Source organism: Cyprinus carpio, chromosome A23, assembly GCF_018340385.1.
Source record: "Cyprinus carpio isolate SPL01 chromosome A23, ASM1834038v1, whole genome shotgun sequence".
Taxonomy (NCBI): domain Eukaryota; kingdom Metazoa; phylum Chordata; class Actinopteri; order Cypriniformes; family Cyprinidae; genus Cyprinus; species Cyprinus carpio.
In genome coordinates this window covers 8878098-8900659 of record NC_056594.1, presented here as the reverse complement: position 1 = coordinate 8900659, position 22562 = coordinate 8878098, and the positions used below count along the sequence as shown (strand labels likewise).

At 36.3% G+C, this 22562-nt stretch overlaps 1 protein-coding gene and 1 long non-coding RNA gene across 3 annotated transcripts in view; one reads left to right on the top strand and one right to left on the bottom strand.

The window, feature by feature from the left end:
• The window catches only part of LOC109101547 (DNA (cytosine-5)-methyltransferase 3B-like), a 41673-nt gene that overhangs the window by 925 nt on the left and 18186 nt on the right, over positions 1-22562 (top strand). The window contains exons 1-8 of one of the 2 annotated variants that reach the window (XM_042712919.1): positions 5728-5749; positions 8139-8239; positions 12834-12984; positions 13521-13609; positions 15841-15984; positions 17407-17526; positions 18442-18600; positions 20781-20888. In XM_042712919.1, the coding sequence (XP_042568853.1) occupies positions 8180-8239; positions 12834-12984; positions 13521-13609; positions 15841-15984; positions 17407-17526; positions 18442-18600; positions 20781-20888 (831 nt within the window). In that variant the 5' untranslated portion in view covers positions 5728-5749; positions 8139-8179. Of the gene's footprint in view, positions 1-5727; positions 5750-8138; positions 8240-12833; positions 12985-13520; positions 13610-15840; positions 15985-17406; positions 17527-18441; positions 18601-20780; positions 20889-22562 lie in introns of those variants that run through there. The other variant, XM_042712918.1, reaches the window with a different exon arrangement.
• The window catches only part of LOC122135075, a 28618-nt gene continuing 21870 nt past the window's right edge, over positions 15815-22562 (bottom strand). Inside the window, exon 3 of the long non-coding RNA XR_006153302.1 lies at positions 15815-15938. This is a non-coding gene — a long non-coding RNA (uncharacterized LOC122135075). The remainder of the gene's footprint in view (positions 15939-22562) is intronic.

Genomic DNA, 22562 nt, shown 5'->3' with positions numbered 1-22562 from the left:
TGGGTGAGCTATCAGTTTAAAACAATAAAAGAGTGAGCGCGTGTAATAAAAAAAGGGGCTCTGAGCGCAGGTGAAATCCGCAGCTGGGAGAATGCGAGATGAATCGAGCGTGCATCTGAGCGAGGGTAACGTGCTAATTGGCGTTGGTAGACTATACGGCGGAGCGCGCGCTCCGTGCCCGCGGGGCCTCTCGAAGGAATGCCGCGCCGTCACTTTGGTTTTGCGCTGCTGCATAGAAATGACCCAGACTTCAATCAGACCTTTAGTAACAATGAGCCTGCACACTGAAGTTAGAACGATATACGGCCAGCTCGAGTAACGCGACCTTCTCTCGGCTTTTATCGGTGGCTGAAAGTTTAACCAAAACTTAAAGGGTTAGTTCACCCAAAAATGAAAATTAGGCTGAAAAACGGCTCCGGGGGGTGATCTATGCCTCCTGTAGCGACTTGATGCGTTTTTGTAAGAAAACATCCATATTCAATACGTAATTATCACTTTAATCTATCACATGATATAGTCTTAGTCTTTATCTTGAGACAAAAATGCTTAATAGTCTTAGTCTCCTTTGAGTCTTTCATAGTTTAGTCTAGTTTTAGTCAACGAAAAGTCATTGCATTTTTGTCAACTTTTAGTCATTACTTTTAGTCATTATTTTAGTCAAACTGCAGTTACCAACATTTATTTTGGTAGCTATTTTATATGTACTAGTTTTAAAACAAAAATAGTCATTAATTCTTCTCTCTTTAGACCAAATCAATTAAGCTTATGAGAAATTTAAATCAAGGATTGAATTTGGAAAAACTTGAATAAATGATGACAATTTTCATTTTTGGATAAACTATCCCTTTAAACAGTAGTGAATAGGGAGCAACTTATAAAGACTATAGTTGTTCATATATAATATAGATTATAAGGAATATATAATTTATACATTTTGAAAAAGAAGCACAATAAGACAAATACGAAAGAGATACAAATTTTCAGATACAGTAAGTTTACTTAACATTTTTACATTTATTTAACATCTTTTGCTGGTTAACATTAATGACACGGATAGGTACTTAATAGGAATACTGTCCATTTAAGACGGAAGGCATGCATGAAATACTGACACACATTCAGTTTTCACCCACCTGTTTAAGTTCACTTAATTGATAACCGACTGTTTTTACGTGAGATACTCTACACAATAGACGTTTGGACTACTGTGTGTGTATTTGAGCGCTGAGAACTGATCGCGCGCTGTATATGAGAACTGAATTAGTGGAGCGTGCGCGAGAGAGAGCACTTCTATCAGCGCAATTCCACCTATCCTTTAAGTTAATTGACAAATTGTGACTCCTGGGAAAATCGGTACATCTAGTCACCTTATCCCTACCCCTTCGGGTGCTGAGGCCATTGTTTCAGATCGCTAGTTCACATTTTGGTAGTCTATCCATCCACTGCGGCTGCCATATGTGAACGCCCCTTATCCAATTGCAATCCAATGACAGGGATGCACAAGGACAAGACAGTAGTCTATAGGATGTATTTTGAATGTCCGGTAGTCCTCAAATAACATTATAGTTCCATCCCATCTTGTTAACAAAGACGCGGCATACATTTCGTCATAGTTTTTATCATCATATATTCGTTTTAGCTTGTCAACGTCTCGTCTTCATCACATAAAAAAAATTTCTTTAACAAATATTTTTCGTCCTCGTCTTTGTTGACGAAATTACCACTGTTGTGATCCAACACATGCCTTGCATTTCAGGATAAAAGGCAAACATGTCTTCTTATATCTTCAATTGTTACGTATACCGAGATATACATTTGTAAACGACTTTATTTGGACCCATTGTGTGAGCTGTCTCTTTAATACCACGTGGTTTATATACGTGATGCTGCTGATTGGGTTGACATTTTTGACACACCCACCAAACAAGAGAAAACATATCTCAAACCCTGTTGCACACCATTACACACCGTCTCCAGGAAACATGTCATTCAACCCGGAAACTGTAGCAAAATATTGCACACTGGAATGTGCCCCAGACTTCTGTCTGGTGACATGCAGGACTTATCCGGTCACGTGAGGTGATGTCCGGTTCACGAACGAATTGTTCGATTTAACTGGCTCTACTCAGTGAACCGGTCGAACCAATTCACCAAATCGGACTGAATCGTTTGAAACGGTTCACATCTCCAGTAAGCACTAATCTACAAATTACTTAAGTTATTCACTTTTTTAACATGGCTGACACTCCTTCTGAGTCGAAATTAGCCAATATCCCGGAGTTATTTATTTACTCAAACAGTACACTGACTGAACTGCTGTGAAGAGAGAACTGATGATGAACATGACCCAGATAGCAAATTGGTTGTTGGCCTTGAATCTGGTTGAATTTAGGCTTTTGTTGTGGCCCACTCCCCTCGAATGGCCCTTTAGCTGCTTGCCTAAAGAACACCAGAACCGTGCCTGAAGCAGACCAAAACTCACCCACAACTCCACAGTGTCCCCAGAAATCAGCCATAACTGGCCCTCAACAGTGCCAGATGCCCCAGATGTCAGCCGGACAAAAGCCAAACTGACCCCACCTTTACCCCAGAACTCAGCCACAACTTATTCAGAAGATCTTATTGAGAGGCTTAGATGGACAGATATTATTGGAAAAATATTATAGAAATTACCCTATATAATATTTATATATTATGCAAGGTATAATAAAAAAACAAAGCAACACAAATGCAGTATAGTTTTTTATTGATGCAGAGGGGGAAAAATCTCAGCCAGGTAACAGTAAAAATAAAAACAATGAGAAAAAGATAAACCAATAACACAAGAATAAGGTAAAGCCAAATCAGCAAATAAATAGTCACAATACAAGAAAAAAACACATACGTGACAAAATACAGAAACCAACAAACAAAAGACAAATGAAATACAACTCATATTTACATGTGCAAAAAAAATGTAAAAAATATACCTAAAAAAACTATGTAAAAGATCCACTCTCTTAACAATAGTTAACACTTGTTTGGTTTACATTAATCTTGTGAAGTCGTTCTTCTCTTTCCAGCTAGATGAAACTTTTTCGACCTCCAGCTCAGTTGTGTGCTCATACAGGACTTCTTCTTACAGCCTCAACAATAGGAGCATACAAATACAGAGTTAAAAATACATTTAAGACACTTCCAGTCTAAGAACTATGACTTTTAACTTTTATTCATGACATGTGTGTGAGTTTGTGTGTGTGTGGGAGGGGGTGGAGTTCCAGAAAGACTTACAATAAAAATGCACTTCCCAATCACAATGTTTTATGCTCCAAACTTTGGTTAGTATTTTCCCATTTACACCTCTCCAGTTCAATGCTTTAGCCAAGTCAATTTTGATTGCCTGCCTCATAATTTGCCAGACCATGTCCTTCTCATCCACTCCACCCAGCAATCCAAGTTCAAGTACCTGAAATATATTTTAAGCATGCTGTCACTATTAAGCTAAAACACTAAGACTGATCACACACACCTTTTACTTAGAACAGTAATTACAACCAGACCAGCGTGATAACACCTACTGAGACTGTTACCTACCACTTTTTATCTCGTTTCCGGACAGGGTTGAAGATAATTTTCCAGTCTTTAACTGAAAACCGTTTTGGACTTAAATGGTTAGAGTCTGTGATGTCATGAACATTGTTTGATTTGAGTTCTTGCACCATCTTTATAATGCTCTGCTGCTCCATCAGAATGTTTTGTTTAGTTATGTCATGGAGAAGTGCTGAAACATTCAACACAGGAATTAGAAGGTTTACCATACCACCCATGCTCTGAAATGAGCCTTACACCAACAGTGAATATATGATAGAAAACAAAGAGAAAGCTTCCATCTTATGAATGAGTCACAGCTTGAGAGGATTTTTTCTCTGGGGTCTGGGTGTTCATGACGCCACGGTGCCTGCAGTGGCTGGTTTTGTCTTTGTCCTAGAGGACTTGGTTAGAAGCTGAACAAATCCTTTTGGATTGAGGTTGTATTTGAGATGCTTGTGGCAATTTTTTTAGGGGTGTGGTGGCTTCCTCATCAGTGTCTCATTCATCCAGCAGGCGCTTGTTTCATCTTTAGAGAAGGCAAGGAATTTAATGATTACTAAATTTGATAAAGTGAGGGTGTTATGTTCATGTGAATATACTATTCAGCGAAATATTCCTTTTTTGCAGTTAAAAAAGAAATGTGCATGTTAATTTGTTAAATTGCACAATGATACAAAGACCCGTTAGACAGGTCTTTGTCAAGGAATTACATAATACACACAATCTTACTTTATTTTGCATTTTGGTAATGTCAGGGAGTCAGGCACAGCCTCTGACTGGAGATCGGTCTGTTCTGCAAGTCAAATAATTAGACATGCTAAACACAGAATTTAGATCGGTCTGTTCTGCAAGTCAAATAATTAGACATGCTAAACACAGAATTTGGTAACAATAAAAAATAAAACATATCTTTATTAGTAAGGAGTTGAGAAAAATTTAAAAAGAAAAAAAAACGAATCCAGAAAAACGAAAATGAAAAAAAATGGAATTTGATTGATAAAAAATAAAATGGATTTCATAGGGCCCGAGAACTGGTTCTTTTGGACAACTGATTCTGTGCTAATGTTATGAAACCGAGGACTTCAATGAAGGCCAGTCTGGCGAAAACGTAAGTTTATTTAATAACAAATAATTTGCAATGGATTATGTATAGTAAGTGGATTATGGTATCTGCACTGATGACAACTCATTTATTTACTTTATATCTTCAAGACTTAAATCCTTATATGCACATCACTGCCTGTTACTGTATTTTGGGTGCTTAGTTGCAAAACTTAATTGTAAACTTTTCAGATCATGATTAGAATGTTTTTGACTGAAGTCATGATTACTGACTTTATATATTTCAAAGTGTATTTTCATCCCGGCCTGGGACCTGTGGTCCGCCTAAACCCCGCCCTTGCCAGCTTCCTTTCAATGAAAGTCTGTTCACTTGGTAATAGCATAATGATGTATGACGTACGGAATGAGCTGTTTCTTCCTGGTCAATAAAGTGTCATAAATGAGTGTCCCCATCATTATAAAACTCCTCTTTCACTCAGCATCTGTGAAGTGCAGCAGCACAACATCCCACCAGTCCCTGTTTAACTCCTGATGTGAAAATGTGTAAGGGGCGTAATCGGACTGGTTTTAATTAATCAGCATTGTACAACAGTTCATATGTTGGTCATCGACTAATTAGGACCCAAAGTAGATAAATATCACATGTGCTTTTTAAAACAGTATGCGACGACAGCGCGAAACCCTGTATATTCATGCAGTGTGTGCATGTCAAAAGAGTAAATCCGATCAAAAGCTAGTGACATATAAACGCACATATAAACCCGATCACTTTATTTAGCATTCATGTAAACACTACGTTCGGATTCGTCAATCAGAATGAATTCATTCTGATGGAAGCAAAAAGTGTCTATGTAAACGTACTTAGTGATTAATGACAAAATTTTCATTTTGGGGTGGAGTAACCCTTTAAACTATGGGTAGGCAACATCGGTCCTGGAGTGGTGCTGTCCTGCAGAGTTTAGCTCTAACCCTAATCAAACACACCTGAACAAGCTAATCAAGGTTTTAAGGATTACTAAGGCAACAGACAAGTGAGTTTTTTTTCAGGGTTGGAGCTAAACTCTGCAGGACATCGGCACTCCAGGACCAACGTTGCCTACCTCTGCTTTAAAACAATGTCAGTGTGAGATTACTTCCTATTTTCACCCAATTACCACTGGAAGAAATTGCCATCCAAACTGAATTTAAAATGATCTTACAGCATCTTGATCAAGTCTTGACTAAAATTTGACATCAAATTGATATCAAGGCGCCCGCTGGGACATGTAGACTAGGAATAGGCTACCACAAGGATTTAGGGTGTGAGGCTTTTTCTCTTTCGATAATGTTACACTTATTAATGTTATTGTACAATTTCGATTGAATAACAATACATTTCACATAAAAACATAACAGAGATTACAGACTTGATGCACATTCTTTATTCTTGATTTTGTATCAACATTTATTGATCAATTCTGTATTTGCATAATTTTTCCAAATTGTAAATATGAACGAAGATGTCTTAAATGCACCATTTGAAACTACCCTACTTTTCTACACTTACAGTACTTGAGGAAACTTGTTTTGTATTATTTTTATTATTCATAATAGAATTTGATAATGAACTTAATCTCTTTTTATGTGAAACTTAATATAGGTTTTGTGATCATTGTGGCAGTTACAAACACACACATACACACACACTCAAAACTGCATTAATACAAAAACCTTCCTCACATTAGGTTCAGTCCACAATCTGTGTCATTCATACAGACCTTTGATGTGGCCTCTCATTGTATTCACTCTTATTCACTTCTCAGTCCTCCCACTGGGCTGTGGAGAGAGCATGTGTGTTTATAGGATCCATAAGGAAAACGTGCACATTGTCACTTAGATAATGGACTTGAAATGAGATCCATAGAAGTTAAGAAGTAAATGGCTTTGTGTGTGTACTTGCACTTTCTTGTCTGCAGACTTAAGCACAATGTCCTTTAGCCATTTCTTGTAGGATGCATCTGGAGGCCTTGCCTGTGTCCTGTACGGGTTCGTCACTTTCCCCAGTTTTCCTGTTTCCCCAAAACTAGTGTGTATGTCGGATATAGACTGTACAAAAAACTGCCTTCAAAGCAATGAGAAAAGGTCGTTATGAGTTATAATGACACAGAAACACATTCACCCCCCTCAGGGTGCAACATGAACAACAGCTGTGATCTGAAAGTATGAATGACTGATGAGTGTTGTGTTGATAGGATGAATGATTCGACCTCGACTACAGAGGAACATGAACTCTATGATACTAAACATGACATTCCAAAACTGTATGACTTTCTATCTGCCATGGCATTCAAGAAAGAATTAAAGATTTTTTCAATCGCTTTGGCCCAATTCTCAAATAGATTGTTTTTTGTAACAATAAGTTCAGATTTCTGACCTCTAAGAAAAGTCTGTAAAATAATGTCCGATGTACCATGTTAATATGAAGTAATTTTCACAGTTGGTTTTACCCATATTTTGAATTGCACATTGCATTGTGTTGTGTTTTAGGATTAAAGGAACACAGCCGTTTTTCTCATAGTGTGAACAGTTAGTTTCTTGTTTACACCAGATTTGAATTTCTTAGTGTTTTAAGCAAATTGCATGTGTTTTGTCCCATGTTTGCAAATCAGTAAGTACAATTGTCTACAGTTTGCACAATAACTAAATGCTCATGGCTTGCTGATCAAAACTGATGAGCTGATTCTCTGTGCAATTGTCAAACTCTTCACAACTTCTAAACATTATTGTGTGAGCCACCAAACGCAAAATGATCCATTCAGTTTTCAAAATCTGTCAGACCAGGTACTGACACAATTGCTAGGGTTTGAAGCATGAATTAAATGTTTTGATGAAGTTACCACATTTTTCAGACAAGCAAATGAGTTATGACGATCTATAAATGAGTTGTGACAATTGCACTTACAGACAAACACTAAGAAAACTCTAAAGAATGTTAGGTTGAAGTCAATGATGAAATGTTGTGAACTGTATGTTAAATGATATAGTTGTCTTTATTTTCTTATTAAGGCATAATATTACATAAGACTATTTTGTCTAGGCTGCTGTGGTCTTATAATGGCTTTACCTAGACTATCATTACCTGAAACAGACATCGAAAATCAGAAAATGGAAGTAAAACCTAATCACAACCGCAACAGATTGCGGAGTACATACAGATCGATACTGTTCTGTATATGTCTATGAAGCTGTGTCAATGATTGTGTAATGGCTTTTCAGTATATGAAGTCATTATTATTTTAACCATTTTTCTATTCATTGTTCGTGAAGGAAATTTTGAGAGTGTGTTTCGTGATCACATATTTTGCTGAGACAGAGGTCACTGTTTAGCTGAAGTCTATAACACTTATCCATTTATCTTTTCTCAGAGGTCCATATGTTTTTTGAAGTCATTGGGTTCATATCTCTAGATTTGATATATTTTGCTTCTTTTTGTCATTCATCCAAGTCTAATATTTCTTTTTTGACAGGATAGAGAGGAAGAAATAAAAAAAAAACGACTGAAATAGTGATGCCATCCAACAAATACTCCTCCGCTATCATGGCGGAAAGCGACAAGATGACTGCCACGGTAAGATAAAGAAAGAGTGTTGTGATAGCATTAGTTTTCTGTCATGATTTACCCACCCTTTACTCACTTTCTTTTTTCTGGGGAACACAGAATGGGACATTTTGAAAATCATTCGGGTTTCTTTTTATGCAAATGCAATGAATGGCGACTAGAGTTTTCAAAACAACTTTCAGTGGTTTCATGACATATCGCAAGTTTATTGCATTTTCTTCTCCATATTGAGCAGGCTTATGGACTATATCCCAACGTAATGCAAAAGCTTTGACCTCTATTTGCTGAAAATCCAACATCCACCCTGACACACTGTTCCAGTATCTGCATCACTTGAATAATATCAGCCTTACTTTCACATCAGAAACCTTTTTTTCTCTCCTACACACAAACAGTGTGTGGAGGTGTGGAGTGTTGTGGGTGTCTCACTCGTCTCTGGTGTTTTGGGTTCAAAATGAGGCCAAAGGTGCAGAGGAATTTATGGGATTAGAGAAAGGGGAGAGAGAGAGGGAAGATGGTAGTGTCTGGTTCTCTTGGAGGAAGAGCTGCTCTAACTGTTTTTTAGTGACTGTTTGTGTTGGATGATGTCTTGTTCTCTTTGTTTTGGTGCTGCTCTAAATGTTTTTTTATGGGAGATAGAGTGAAATTAATAGAGAGAGAGAGAGAGAGAGAGAGAGCAGGCTCTTTGAATGCTGCACCTGGCTGAGCTGAGGAAGTGCTCTGGATCCCACAGACCAGCTGCTTGGCCGGGGAGGAGAGAGAAGCATACTGGCCATTCAGATGCCCAAGAACACGTGCCATGTCATTTTGAACTCAACTGAACCTAGTCTGTACTAACAAATCTGTATTATGAGATGTCTTAACCTCCTTTTACTCTGTTTTTAGCATGTCAGTGTTCTAACATAATAATTTATTTTTAACTTCAAGGAATGTTTGGGTTAAATACGGGTTACACTACTGACAACATTTTTTCTATGCTGTCGGTAACCACAGAGAGTAATTTTAACTTGGCTCTTAGTTTGTAAGGAAAAATGCGCTGGCAGAAATAGAAGTCTGTGGTGTAGAGCTGTCACTATACCAGTATTATTTTTTTTCTGAAATCCCGAATCTTGTCATATTTATGACCTGAATGTGAAAACGAAGTAATCCTGGCACCCTCTCCATTTGCAGTGCACGTTGTAAGAACAACGTTTGGGGGATTTCTCAGTTTGGTTAGCTTTAAGGGAGATTTGTTTGACTTAAGGTTTGTTTGAAACATTAAGTATTCAAAAATTCTTGCCAAACACTATCATATGAAGTCATTTGGATAATTAGGTTTTAAATGAACACAAATTTAATAAAAAATGTAATTCACTTTTATTTGGTAACCTATACAATGTGTAACATATATTGTATAAACTTACATTATATATACATAATATAAACACATTGCACATTATTGCACTTGTACTTGAGAGAACTGGAATATTGATTGAATTGATTAATGAAGGAATTATTAATAGATTAATTGACTATTATGATAAAGTCATTTGTCGCAGCCGTAGCGTTTTAAGTTAAAAGGGATATTTCACCAAAAAACTCTGTTACTCTCACCTCAAATCTGTATGACTTTCTTTTCTTCTGTGGAATTTGAATGAAAGTATTTTGAAAAATGTCAAGGCTTCGTGGAAGTTACTGTTAAACAAAACTGTTTTGTTACCAACACTCTTCAATATATCATTTTAATGTTCCACAGAAAGTCATACAGGTTTGGAATGACATGAGGATGAATAAATCTGATGACAGAATTTTCATTTTTGAGTGGAATACCCCCTTCAGGCTGGATACTGTGTGGTTTGTGTTGTCATTTCGAGTTTCACTCGTGGATTAATTGTGTGATAACAGGCTTTACGGGCTAAAACAAGTTGTTTTACAGGTTTGACAACATGACATGTGCTTCCACATTTTGCTCATGTTGCATCTTGTCTGGAATTATGTATGTCTGCTTTAACATAACTGTAATCTGATGAGCCTGTCTGCTCATCAGTGTGCTCAAATATGCCTTTGGCTACTGTGAGAGTGTGTGTTCACATGGTTGGCAAGCATGGCAGCAGACACACACAGAACTCTGGGAAATAACAGTGAGTTTCCACACATTGCTATTCCTTGGTGTGTGTGTGTGTGTGTGTGTAGTATTATGTGGTATAAAGGGATCTGAGCCACCTGGTTTGATCCGTTGACTTTCTTCTGCCTTTCAAAAGCTTGAACCAGGGGCCCATTTAAGCAAAACTAGTGCAGGGGGTGCCATTAGGAGCCAGTAGAAAGATAAACTGAATGAGTGAAGGAGCCCATAAACCCTTTCACCTGTCCAGCCTCTACTTACCTCCTTAAACAGAATACATGGTTCATTTTTATGGAAGCTTACTCTTGTGTTTTCATGCTAAGGTGATTTGAGCAGCTCGTGCTTTGATCTACAGAGAGATTTACCCGGTCATGAGGTGATCCTATGCATCATGCTGATGACATTAGCAATAATGCATGTTTCAGGATTGTCATTCCTAGGTGAGGGAAAAAAAAATCAGATGTTCCAGTCATTGTGTTATTATAAAACACATACTAAGTTGAAGTGATCATAGTTCACCGAAAAAAGAAAATGCTATCATTATTTACTCAACCTCATCTTGTTCCAAATAAATCCCATAAATCTTTTAACCTGGTTTAATCCAAGTCTTGTGAAGAGATCTGATGGCTTTATATGATGTACTGAATTAATTTAGGCTTTTAGTCAATTGTAAACACACAGCACATCACATAAAGTAAACATGAAAGCTTGTGTGTCATGTGCATGTGCTCTATGGATGTGTGTCAGTCATTGCTCAGTTCATTAATAAGAAGAAGAAGAAAAATTATTCTGTCATCATTTATTCTTCCTCAAGTTGTTCCAAACCTATATGACTTTCTTCTGTTGGGCACAAAAGAAGATATTCTGAAGGGGAGAGAATTAACTTCTATGGTATGGAAAAAATGGCTACAGCCAACTGTTTGGTTACCAACATCCTTCAAAATATCTTGTTTTATGTTCAACAGAAGAAAGAAACAAACAGCTTTCTTCTATAGGTCTGGAACAATATGAGGGTAAGTAAATGAAGACAAAATTTTCATTTTTGAGTGAACTATCCCTTACAGTTCCCTTGCAGACTTGGATTAAACCATTTGATACTTATGGATTACTTTTACTGTCTGACACCTTTAAGGCCTTTTAAGGATCTTCTAGGTTTTGGTCACCTGGACTTTCGGCGGAAGGACAGAAACCTCATAGATTTCAATAAAATATCTTCATTTGTGCTTTGAAAATTAACCAAGGTCTTATGGGTTTGGAATAGCATGAGGGTGAATGAATGATGGCATAGTTTTCATTTTTTGGGTGAATATCCATTTAAGACTCTAACGTCTGCTTGGATGAGCTGTGTACAAAGCTTTTGTTAAATGATGAATATTTGCATGCACGAACCATTTTTATTTAGAACTTGTAAGGACTAACCACTTACACATTCAGCATGAATTTTGTGGTTGGTGGGAGTGTGTGCTTGTGTGTGCATGTGGCAAGAGCTCTGATCCACTGCAGCACAGCTGTGGCATGAAAGATGTCTGGCATTCCAGTGAACGTTTCCAGAAATGTGACAGCAGCTTGTATTGTTCCCACAATCATGAACACACTCCCTACAGCCTGTGTGCTTTACTTAGTGCCTGTGCTTATAGAAAACAGTGTCCTCTCTGGTTCATTAGTATAGTTTTTCAATTTTATACAGAAACACTAATATGTCCTATCATATGAATATTTTTCACCTGTATGTTATTTATGGACATTTTGATATTTGTCTTTACTTGAAAGTTTTTTTTTTCTCAGATGCACCATAAACTAAATATGACAAATATAACATTTTAATAGACTATATATCTACAGTACAATGCAAAGCAGGGATTTTTTGAGTGACAAGCAAATCTGTAATTCGTAGAAAGGGACGCTGTGGTCTGATTCATTAAAATGATTCAAGCTTATCATACAATCACACTTGCTAAGTTTAAACACTATTAAAACATATTTGTCTTAATTAGTCTAATAGCACAGCCTTTAGGAAGTCTCTAATGCTCACGAAGGCTGCATTTATTTAAGCTACGAGAATACTTAGTGTGTGCAAAGAAAACAAAAATAACTTTTTAAGACAATTCTTCTCTTCTCTGTCAGTGTCCGCCACCATTCAAAAAAGTACCACTACGCATGCATGTGATGCTGCTGACGTAGGTCTCTGATGTGCTTTGACTTGTTTACGAGGAGGGGTGTGTGTGATGATGCTGGTTAGGGTGACAGAGTCTGGTGCTACATGTCACCATTCGTTGATAACCATAATGGGTGCTGTGTTAGAGTGACAGTGATGTTGTAGAGATGTTTGGACCTGCTCAACATTAGTATCATTTTTATGAATGAGAATAGCAAACACCTGTACCGTAACACACCTAAGTTTTGCCAGGTGACATGGGGTGTAGTTCTGTTGTTGTTTTGCTTGTTTGATATAGAAGATTTTGAGTTGTCCAAATGTTGTAAACAGAATGTCTCTTTTTTCAGGCTGCTGTGAATGGTGACATGTCGGTGGGAGAGGGATTGTCAGAGCACAACAGCAGTCTGGAGATGACCAATGAGAACAGCCCACTCACTGCGGCAGAGCCACCTTCACCTTTCTGCCCCAAACAGAACGGAGGCGCAGCCTCACCCGCAGGTACACAGACTACTACTACTACTTTATCACTAGTACTACTGTTATCAACGTAATTCCTGTAAAATTGAAATGTGTTTTTACATGGGAATGCTAGATATCCTGATGATTATGACAAGAATTTAAATATTGGATATAACTTAAGCAATTCTGTCACACTAGTCTTATTTGAACACAAATGTAGTCATACTTTTGGAGCACTGAGTTATAATATTTATCTTGGTGCATTGCCTTAGCTTTTCTGCTTGTATTTTTAATGGAAATTAGCAATGTTACAGACAGTGTCAAAAATTAGTTTGATTATTAAGGAGAAATATTTGCTGTCTGGAATTTATTTTTCTGGTTTTGATCGCACACAGTGTTGTTCATTTATGTCACATATTACTATTACAAATACTACATACTGCTATTCATTACAGTTGAATAAATGAAATGAAATGAAATTTCATAACCAGGTAAGCTTAGAATAAAGTATTATGCAGTATATCTACGTGTCTGAAATTTCTTATACCTTGTCAAGAGCTCTCTTATTCTTTCAGATGAGAGTGAGAACAGCATCAGAAGAAAGAGATCTCGTAAGCGCTCTGACACAGAGGAAGACAGTGCCTGGGATTCCTCCTACAGTGAGGTGAGAATTTACGTACTACACATCCGATCTTATCGCACACTGACAGAGCGATTCACATTCTAAAGCTGATTTTGCTGCTGTTTCCAGACACATGGCTGAAACAGGACAAAACATAGTTGCTTTACTACAGGAAATATGATTATTTTTTAAACCAATGGCAGTATTGTTAAATAACTGAGAAGAAAAACACAACAAAATTAGTGGTGTAATCATATATGCGTCCATTCATTCATGTCATAAACAAACATCATGAAACCTGTCTGAACAGATGGAGGAAAACACATAGAAACCTGAGTTTGGTATCACTTTTATCAGCGTAATGAAATAAGACATGCAGAAGATCACATTGTGCAGCATTCCTGCCCCCTCCCTCTTTAAACAAACACTCTGCCATTCACATGTGCTAACTGCAAACTGTGTGCATGTGTATACATGTCTGTGTGTTTGTTGTTGTGATGCATATCTTTCCATCAACACATTTCACCGTTCAAGGTGATAAGGGCTATTCATTCTCTACTGCAAAGACTACTTACAATCAGATAAATCATGATAAGCAGAAATGACTATTTTATATCTGTTCTGTAGTGCTTATGCTGATCTGCGGTTTTACTCTGTATTGATAAAACTGGTGCAAAAAAAGAGAAAAAAAGCAAAATGTAGAAGATATGTGTTCGATTAAGGGCATTTATACAGTTTACAGACTGAACAGGTGCTGTGCTGTGTGTAGCAGGTTGAGTTTTTAGGTAAAATTATTAAATATATGGAATTAGTGAGCTCATTACTTGACTATTCCTGTCTATAAAATTGTAAATATGCAGCAGATGTCCACATTCTGTCCGCTTTGTAACGAACACTGATAGATGTTCTGAGGACATATTCATCCGAGCCAGTTTGGGAACATCCCTGTTTCATCCCTCATTTGCCATTTCCATAGCAACAAAATCCAGTCACCCATGCGTGGCCGTTCATCATCAGATCTGACACCTTGCAACTCAGACAAAGTAAAAATGTATCTAAAATATTAACCCATGGAATTTAAAGGCGATGTGGTTATTCCTTAAAAAAAAATCCCATGAATTAACTGTGATAATGGATTGAATGCAAAAAACATGTTTTGTTTTGCAGATTGATATTTTGATATTTTATATATATATATATATATATATATATATATATATATATATATATATATATATATATATATATATATATATATATATATATTTAAAATTGAAGTTAATGTTAAAAATTAATAACTTTAATTTCTGGAACTTCTGTAAATAAAGATGTCATCAAATAAGGAGCATCTTCAGCAGTTATGCTATCATTAAAACATCAAAAACTTGATACCCTACAATAATATAATTGAATATAGGCTACAATTTAGACCCTATAGTATTCCCCAAACATGAAGAAAATAGGGTTGAATCCCAGGGGCTCTAAAAGAATGTTAGAGTCTACTGATTAATGCAGCCAAGGACAACACAAAGAATGGAAAAATACATTGCTGGATAAGAAAGCGGAAAATAAAACAGGTAAGACAAAAAAATGAATCCTACCCATTTACATGTCAAAATGTCAGCCACTTATATTAGAATGGCTTAGTTTGTGTGCATTTGCTCAAGAAGACAAGAAAGAGAACTCAAATTGGGACTTGCAAATGCTGTCCAGGCTATGGCTTTTTACATGCGTTCAAGCACAAAGAACCGGTCTATCACAGCACATGAGTACCACACTGAAATCTCTTTAGCACTGTCTTGTGCTTGAATGGCTTAAAACACTTTACTGAGTTTTCTCTTTCGTCGGTCGAAAAAGTATTTTTAAGTTTAGATTTGTAGTCATTAGTTATTGTAACCACTGTGTATCTTGTAATGTTTACATTTCATGAAAAATTTTCCTTTTATTAAATTTGCTGAAGCTGTTGTCCGTTGTATACGGCTGCTGACCGTTATGTAAACACTTTTCGAAGCTAGCATGTAAAGCTAAAATTATTAATGTTTATTAATTATTTATTATTTATTAATTTATTATAGTGTTTATTGATTATTTTTTTTTTGTTTATTTATTATTATACCGCACCTTTCAATTGTTCTATTAATTTATTATTATTAATTATTATAATGTATGTATTATTAATATCCGGAGTATGTCTTCGCCATTTAGAGGACGTTCTGGTGGGATTTTTTTGTTTACTTGTGTTTTTTGTTATTGTCATGGCATTATTGTTTCAGGAAAAGGCTGACGTTGGGTCCGGTTGTGAGACGGGTCTGCGGCAAAGGCCTCGTCCAAGGACAATTTTCCAGGCAGGACTGACAGCTCACAGTAAACCCTGCAACAGAGAGAGGGGACATAGCAAACAGGATCAAAACAACTTGGTAATGCTCACATTCGCACACACAAAGCCTCTTTATTCTTAAAGCGAATTTCTGTCCGTCAGTCACAGTGAAATCAAGGCCGGCATACAGAGATCACCCTCGCGGCAGATTAAAGCTGTCATGCCACTGTCAGCTCCTCGCACTTAACTCAACACCTTTAAGTCGAGCTGTCTATCACTGTGTCTTTATGTTGTCAGACAGTCTAAAGTTGCCTGTACCCCAGCCAATCAAAACAGTGGTCTTGGAATTCAAGTAGGGAAAATCACCCACTCCCCTTTTCGATATATTTTCAAAATGAGAACAGACAGACAAAGTGTGTATTGCATTATGGTTTGGAGAGAATTTGCAGAACAATTTTAATGTTGTTTAATGTTTGTTAATTACAACAATATTCTGACATGAATTAAATCTCAAACCAATTAATTAGTAGAAGCTGTTACTCCACCACTTGCGTGACATTCTTAATGACAACCCTATGAAGCAGCGTGGTTTTAGTGACAGATGTGTGACAGTTACAGGACTAGTTTGTTCATTTATTATTCTACATTCTATATTTATTCTACAATGCGTTGTACTATGATAGTAAAGCAGCGAGGTATGTCATTCTACAAGAAAAACACCCCTGGAAAACCATCTTATCCAAGGATTCTGCTGACAAAAACAGGTCATGACCAGCTTAAACCAGCTACCATGTTCCACAGTGCAACTATTTAGGTTAAATTTAACTTAAGGTGTATGGATATCTCTGTGGCATGCCATCACTTACCACAAAAAATTATTTTGACTACTCTCACAGATTGTAAAAACACACATAAAACATGTTGACAGAAATGTAGTTGCATTGGAAGTCTGTGAGAGCAGCAGCTACACATTTGCCCTCTAGACTTTTATTGTAACTATCATTGTAACTTGTTAATTTTTATTTTTGTTTTGTTTTATTGATTTATATTTATTTTATTATTTTTATTTTATTTTTATTTTTTTTATGTTTTATGGGTTTGTTTTGTTATTTGTTGTGTTTTGATTTTTTTTTATGTTTTATTTTTCTGTTTTGTGTTTTGATTTGGGGTTGGTTTTGTTTACAAATGCCCCCTTGACTTTCATTGTAACTATCATTGTAACTTTTTATTTTTTAATTCTGTTTTATTTTTGTTTTATTTTATTTATTTATATTTATTTTATTTTTTATTTAAATTTTTGATTTGTTTATGTTTTGTGTTTTTCCTTTATTTTTTGTTATTTGTTGTGTTTTGACTTTTTTCTGTTTTATTTTTCTGTTTCATGTTTTGTTTTGGGGTTTGTTTTGTTTACATTTGGCCCATATACTTTTGTTGTTGTTGTTATTTTATTTTTGTTGTGTTATTTTGTTTTGTGGTTTATTTGCATAGCTTTACTGTGACTTGTAATTGTATGTGTTTGTAGGTATCTAGTGTTCCTGAGGGTCCTGCACTAGAACTCATGGAACAGGACTCTAAAGACTCTGCACAGAGCAGCACCACATCCATTTCAACAACTGACACAGTCAGCCAACCTGAGTACAAGGTACCAGGACACCTCTCTCTCTCTCTCTCTCTCTCACACACACACACACACACACACACACACACACACACACACACACACACACAGACAGACACCTATCCACCTATCCTATCATGTCTCGTTCCTCTTTATGTTCATGCACAAACAACACATGAGTACTTATATTTGTCCACCTGCCTTTGACATGTAACAGTAACCTTTTAGAAAGACTCTGTTTGAATGTGAAGATAACAACCTTTGTTCTCATGGTTTATCCTCTTCTTTGCACATCACTAAGACAGACAGCTGTGCATTTAGAGAGCACTTATGACCAAGACAAAGAGGTCTTGAATAGGGGTTTTGTGGGTTGTAGCATCTGGGTAAGTCACTGTTGACCACAGACTCAGAAATACTCATAGACACTCGCACAGGTGAGGAAACAACAGCGCTGCTATAATGGTCCTGATTGATTGAGAGTCATGCTCAGACAAGCTCAGTGTCAGAGGTTTCACCTGTTACTCAGTCCAGGCTCAATCCAGCTATCTGAGTACTACTGAGCATGTGATTATCCTTTTTGTGTAACTGGATCAAAGAAATCTGTGCAGTGATAATGTTAATTGTCCATCTAATTTAAAGGGATAGTTCACTCATAAATTAAAATCTACGAGTTCAAACCTGTATGATTTTTCGTTTTCTGTGGAACACAAAAGAAATTATTTAGCAGTATGTCCAGGCTGAAAAGGAACAAAAAGCACCATAAAACTAGTAATGAAGAAGCCATATTTTCAGATAGCTATGTTTAAGGAACAGAAATCTTATATCCCATTATTCACTGAAATTTATGACGTCTTCCGGTTGAAACCTGATACAGGTATCAGTGAGCAGAAAATATGAAATCAAGGTGAACTGTGTCTTATTTACATTTCTGCTCCTCAGGACAATAAAGGCTTTGGTATTGGAGAGTTAGTCTGGGGCAAAATAAAGGGCTTTTCTTGGTGGCCAGGGATGGTGGTGACCTGGAGAGCAACAGGAAAGAGGCAGGCCTCCCACGGCATGCGCTGGCTACAGTGGTTTGGTGATGGAAAATTCTCAGAGGTAACAAACAAAATGAAGTGTTGTCAGAATACCAGAATACCACAGTAGTTGATACTAATAGCAGTAAAATTTCAGTATCAATTTCAGTAGCAGTGTAAAAGCCAAAAAGCCATTGAATATGCTCGTTTTTTTAAAGTTAATGTAAATAATAACCATTAACCAATAATGTCACACGAATTTAGTAATATAGGCTACTCATTTGAACTGTGCCACAAGGACCATTAATCCACTCGGCTCAAAGTTTAAACAGCAGCGCAGCGTAAGCTTACTAGAGCAGATGCGTTCACTTGATCACCACAGTCACGAGACCACTAAACAGCAATGTGAGATCCAGCGAAGAACACTAGTTTAAAGCCAGATCAAACAGCGCTGACAAATAGGGAAAACAGTCAGAAGGCTTTTTATCGTTACGTTTAAATCGCCATCATTTACCGTGGATTTACTGTAGTAACACTAACTGCACCATGATATTGTGGCAGAAATGTGGGATATTCATGCAGAATCTTATTATATTATTAATGTAGATGTATTAAATATAGTAAAGGAGTAGCCTAATGGCATGTAATTACAGTATCTTTTGTGATTAAGCTATAGCATTTGTGCATTTATACTGAATGCATGATTTAACTGTCGTTATCATGATCTAAATGTATGCTACTATGAAAGACCAATGGTTAATTGTAATAAAACTCAAACAGTCAGAATATTTAAATTTTACCCTAAAAAGCTTCTTGCAATATTTACGTTACTATTTTTGTTAATGAACATAAATTTACATCTGCATTCTAACTCAAGCTACTAGCCTACTACTGTCAACTGTCATATTATTAATATTGTACCCTGCGCTTCAAACTGTGGCAAAGATATGTGCCGTCAATGTCAGGTAACACAAACCTGTTCAATATATTTGAAGCAATATCACCCGTTAGCACATGAAGAAACGTGAATAGTCTGGCATGTTTTGACAATAAAGATTAGTTTAAAACTTTGGAGCAAAAATATACCTGTAAATTTGAAAGAAATAAAGATTTGACATTTATTGTGATAATTATTGATATCGACTGATATGAAAATTGTTTTTTTTTTTTTTTGCATTTTTTGTCCATATCACCCAGCCCTATGGTAAAGTTATTATATAGCCTGGAGATTACCATAATTTTCAGAATAGGTGTACACCAGTACTTTCACCAGGCTTGAACAGACTTAAATAAACTACAGCTGACCTCGGTGGCAGCACTAGAATAATATATTGAATTGATACTACTGATACTGTAGAAAAACCGGTATTGTTAAATTGTTTTATTGAAGTTTTTATTTGATCCTGAGGTACGTCTGACATCACTAGTTTGAACAGAAGCTCTGCTGTTATGTGAATTTTGAAACAAAACTAAAATTTTCAGTTTCCATCTGTAGCTGCCCTAGTAAAAAAAGTAATATTTAAAACACATTTATTTCATACTAAGTATAGTTCAAATCTATTAACATATTTACTGATATATCACTTGAGACTTATTGGTATAAAAATTATAATTAATCTTTATTTGGAGTACTATTTGTGCACAATGCACATTTCTTAATATTAAGCCTAAAATGTGTTTTAATGTCACTATTGATGAGGACTGTATGATCTTTGAATAATATCGGTCTTTAAATGCAAGATATTTAAAGTGTACCTAAGTATACAGTACTTGCAATAGTTCCACTTAAACACAATCACTACTAGCACTACTTAGGACTACTTCCGCACAATTAAAGTGCATTGAGGACAAAATTAGTTGTTCCAGTTTAGTAGACTTTAAGTACACCAGTTTAGTATACTAAAAGAACAACTGCAGCGTATTTTTATTAAGTGCATAATGTGTAAATGTATTTGTATACTTAGAATGAAATATATGCATTTCAAATACATTTTAGACATAAATACTCTGCAAAACTGATTATTATATATAAAACTAATTTAAACATGAACTCATATTTTCTGTAATTGTACATATATAAATAAATGTATATAGAGAGAAAGTATTACATATAAAATTATGAACTTAACATTTTTGTTATTATATATATATAAATAAAATGCTACGAACATGTATTAATTACAAGGTCATGTTTTGAATTTCAAGCATTCTTGCCCTGAACCCTGGTTACTTTCTGACCCCGGTGTCATGTGTATCTTGCAGGTGTCTGCTGACAAACTCGACTCAATCACAGCCTTCCCAAAGTTTTTCAACCAGTCATCCTACACTAAGCTGGCCTCCTACCGCAGAGCAATCTTCCAGGCCCTGGAGGTGAGAGCGGAGATCAGTCTATGTTCATTGTTTTATTAGAGACAATTGTTTTATACTTAGAGACAATTGATGCAAATGGGGGAGTTAGACTTACAACATCTTTAGTACATTTAATAGAGGATAATTATACAAATTTGCACCTGCTATTCCAAAATCTTGGAGCATGGGCTGTACTTGTACATTGTGAGGTGTGTGTGATAAATGGGAAACTGGGCAAACACTCATCTGGAAAATCTGGAATTCCCCAGAGGTTCCTTAATTATCTCTCTGTGAATCATACCTTATAACAAACTTAAAAAAAGCATCCAAGTCCAGACATGCACCAGAACAACAGGACTGGCTGTACTTTACTCTCTCTCTCTCCCTGTTGTTGTACCCCCTCCTTTGCAGTCTAAACAGAATGATTAATATCTGCAATTTGTCTCCATTTCCACGAGAATAGTCTTACTGAATATATGTTATTTTAGACACAGTACACATAAGCCTCTATTCCTAGAACTTGTCCCAGGAACTTTATTCCCAGTAACTTTTTTTCCCCCAAACCTGTTGTTGTCTACGTTTCCATCGCAGTCTAAAGTACTGAGAAGAATAAGCAAATAGTCTGGTGATGTAGGTCTGTGCGCGTTTCTCTATACCAAGTACACAAATTTCACGAAATATGATATCAAACACCACTGCCTCCTTTCATTTAAACTTATTAATAGCTGCAGAAATGTAGTTCAGGGAAATGTATATAAACTAAATATTATATCAAACAGTATTGCCTCTTTTTATTTCCATTTTGACATATTAATAGATTAATAGAATAATGACCAAATATTACCTGTTAGATTTACCAAAACGAATTATGGCTTGTTTAACCACAAAAGAGACATCAGAGCCAACGGCAAATGTCAGGACTAACGTTAACCAAGTTAAGGCCAGAGTATGTGAGCGGAGTGGAGTGGGAGCAGAGCACAGAGTGTCAGGTTTAGGGTTGAGTATGTTAGGGGAAGAGTATGTGAGCGGAGTGGAGTGGGAGCAGAGCACAGAGAATTCATGCCAACTGCCCATAATTTTCATATTTAGCAAGAATTCACATGGTAAACATATTTAAAGCATGATTTAAACAGGTACAGCACATTACAGGCTAGTTCTCAAGGAGTTTGTCTGTACCTTTGACTGAATATTTCTGGGTTAAAGCATGATTTAAACAGGTCGCTTCACACGCAATCATGCAATCGCTTTTAAACTAATGTAATCTTGCAGTGCTACTTAATCTGTATCTGATTTTAAATGAGCAGAAATCTGTAAGAAATGCATCGATCTGTAGATAAAATAACTGACGAAAATTTACTGTTATTTTCATCACAAACAAAATTTGCACAGCAAAAGCAGCAATTATAACTTTTAATGCTGACAACCATGTTATTAGTTTGGCATGTGGTAGAAAAAAAAGTTTGCCACTTTGAAACTCTCCTGTTATTTTATTTTTTATTTTAATTTAGGCTACATTATGAACATAACATTTCAAACATACTGAAATACTTTAGCCAGGAACGGTGTTTCTGGTATCAGTGAGCGCGGAGTGGAGCGGGAAATGGTAAACCCGAAGCGGAGCTGGAGCGGAGTGATTATTAAATGCTCTGAGTGTGGAGGGGAAATTGTTGCCGCTCCACTCCGCTCACATACTCT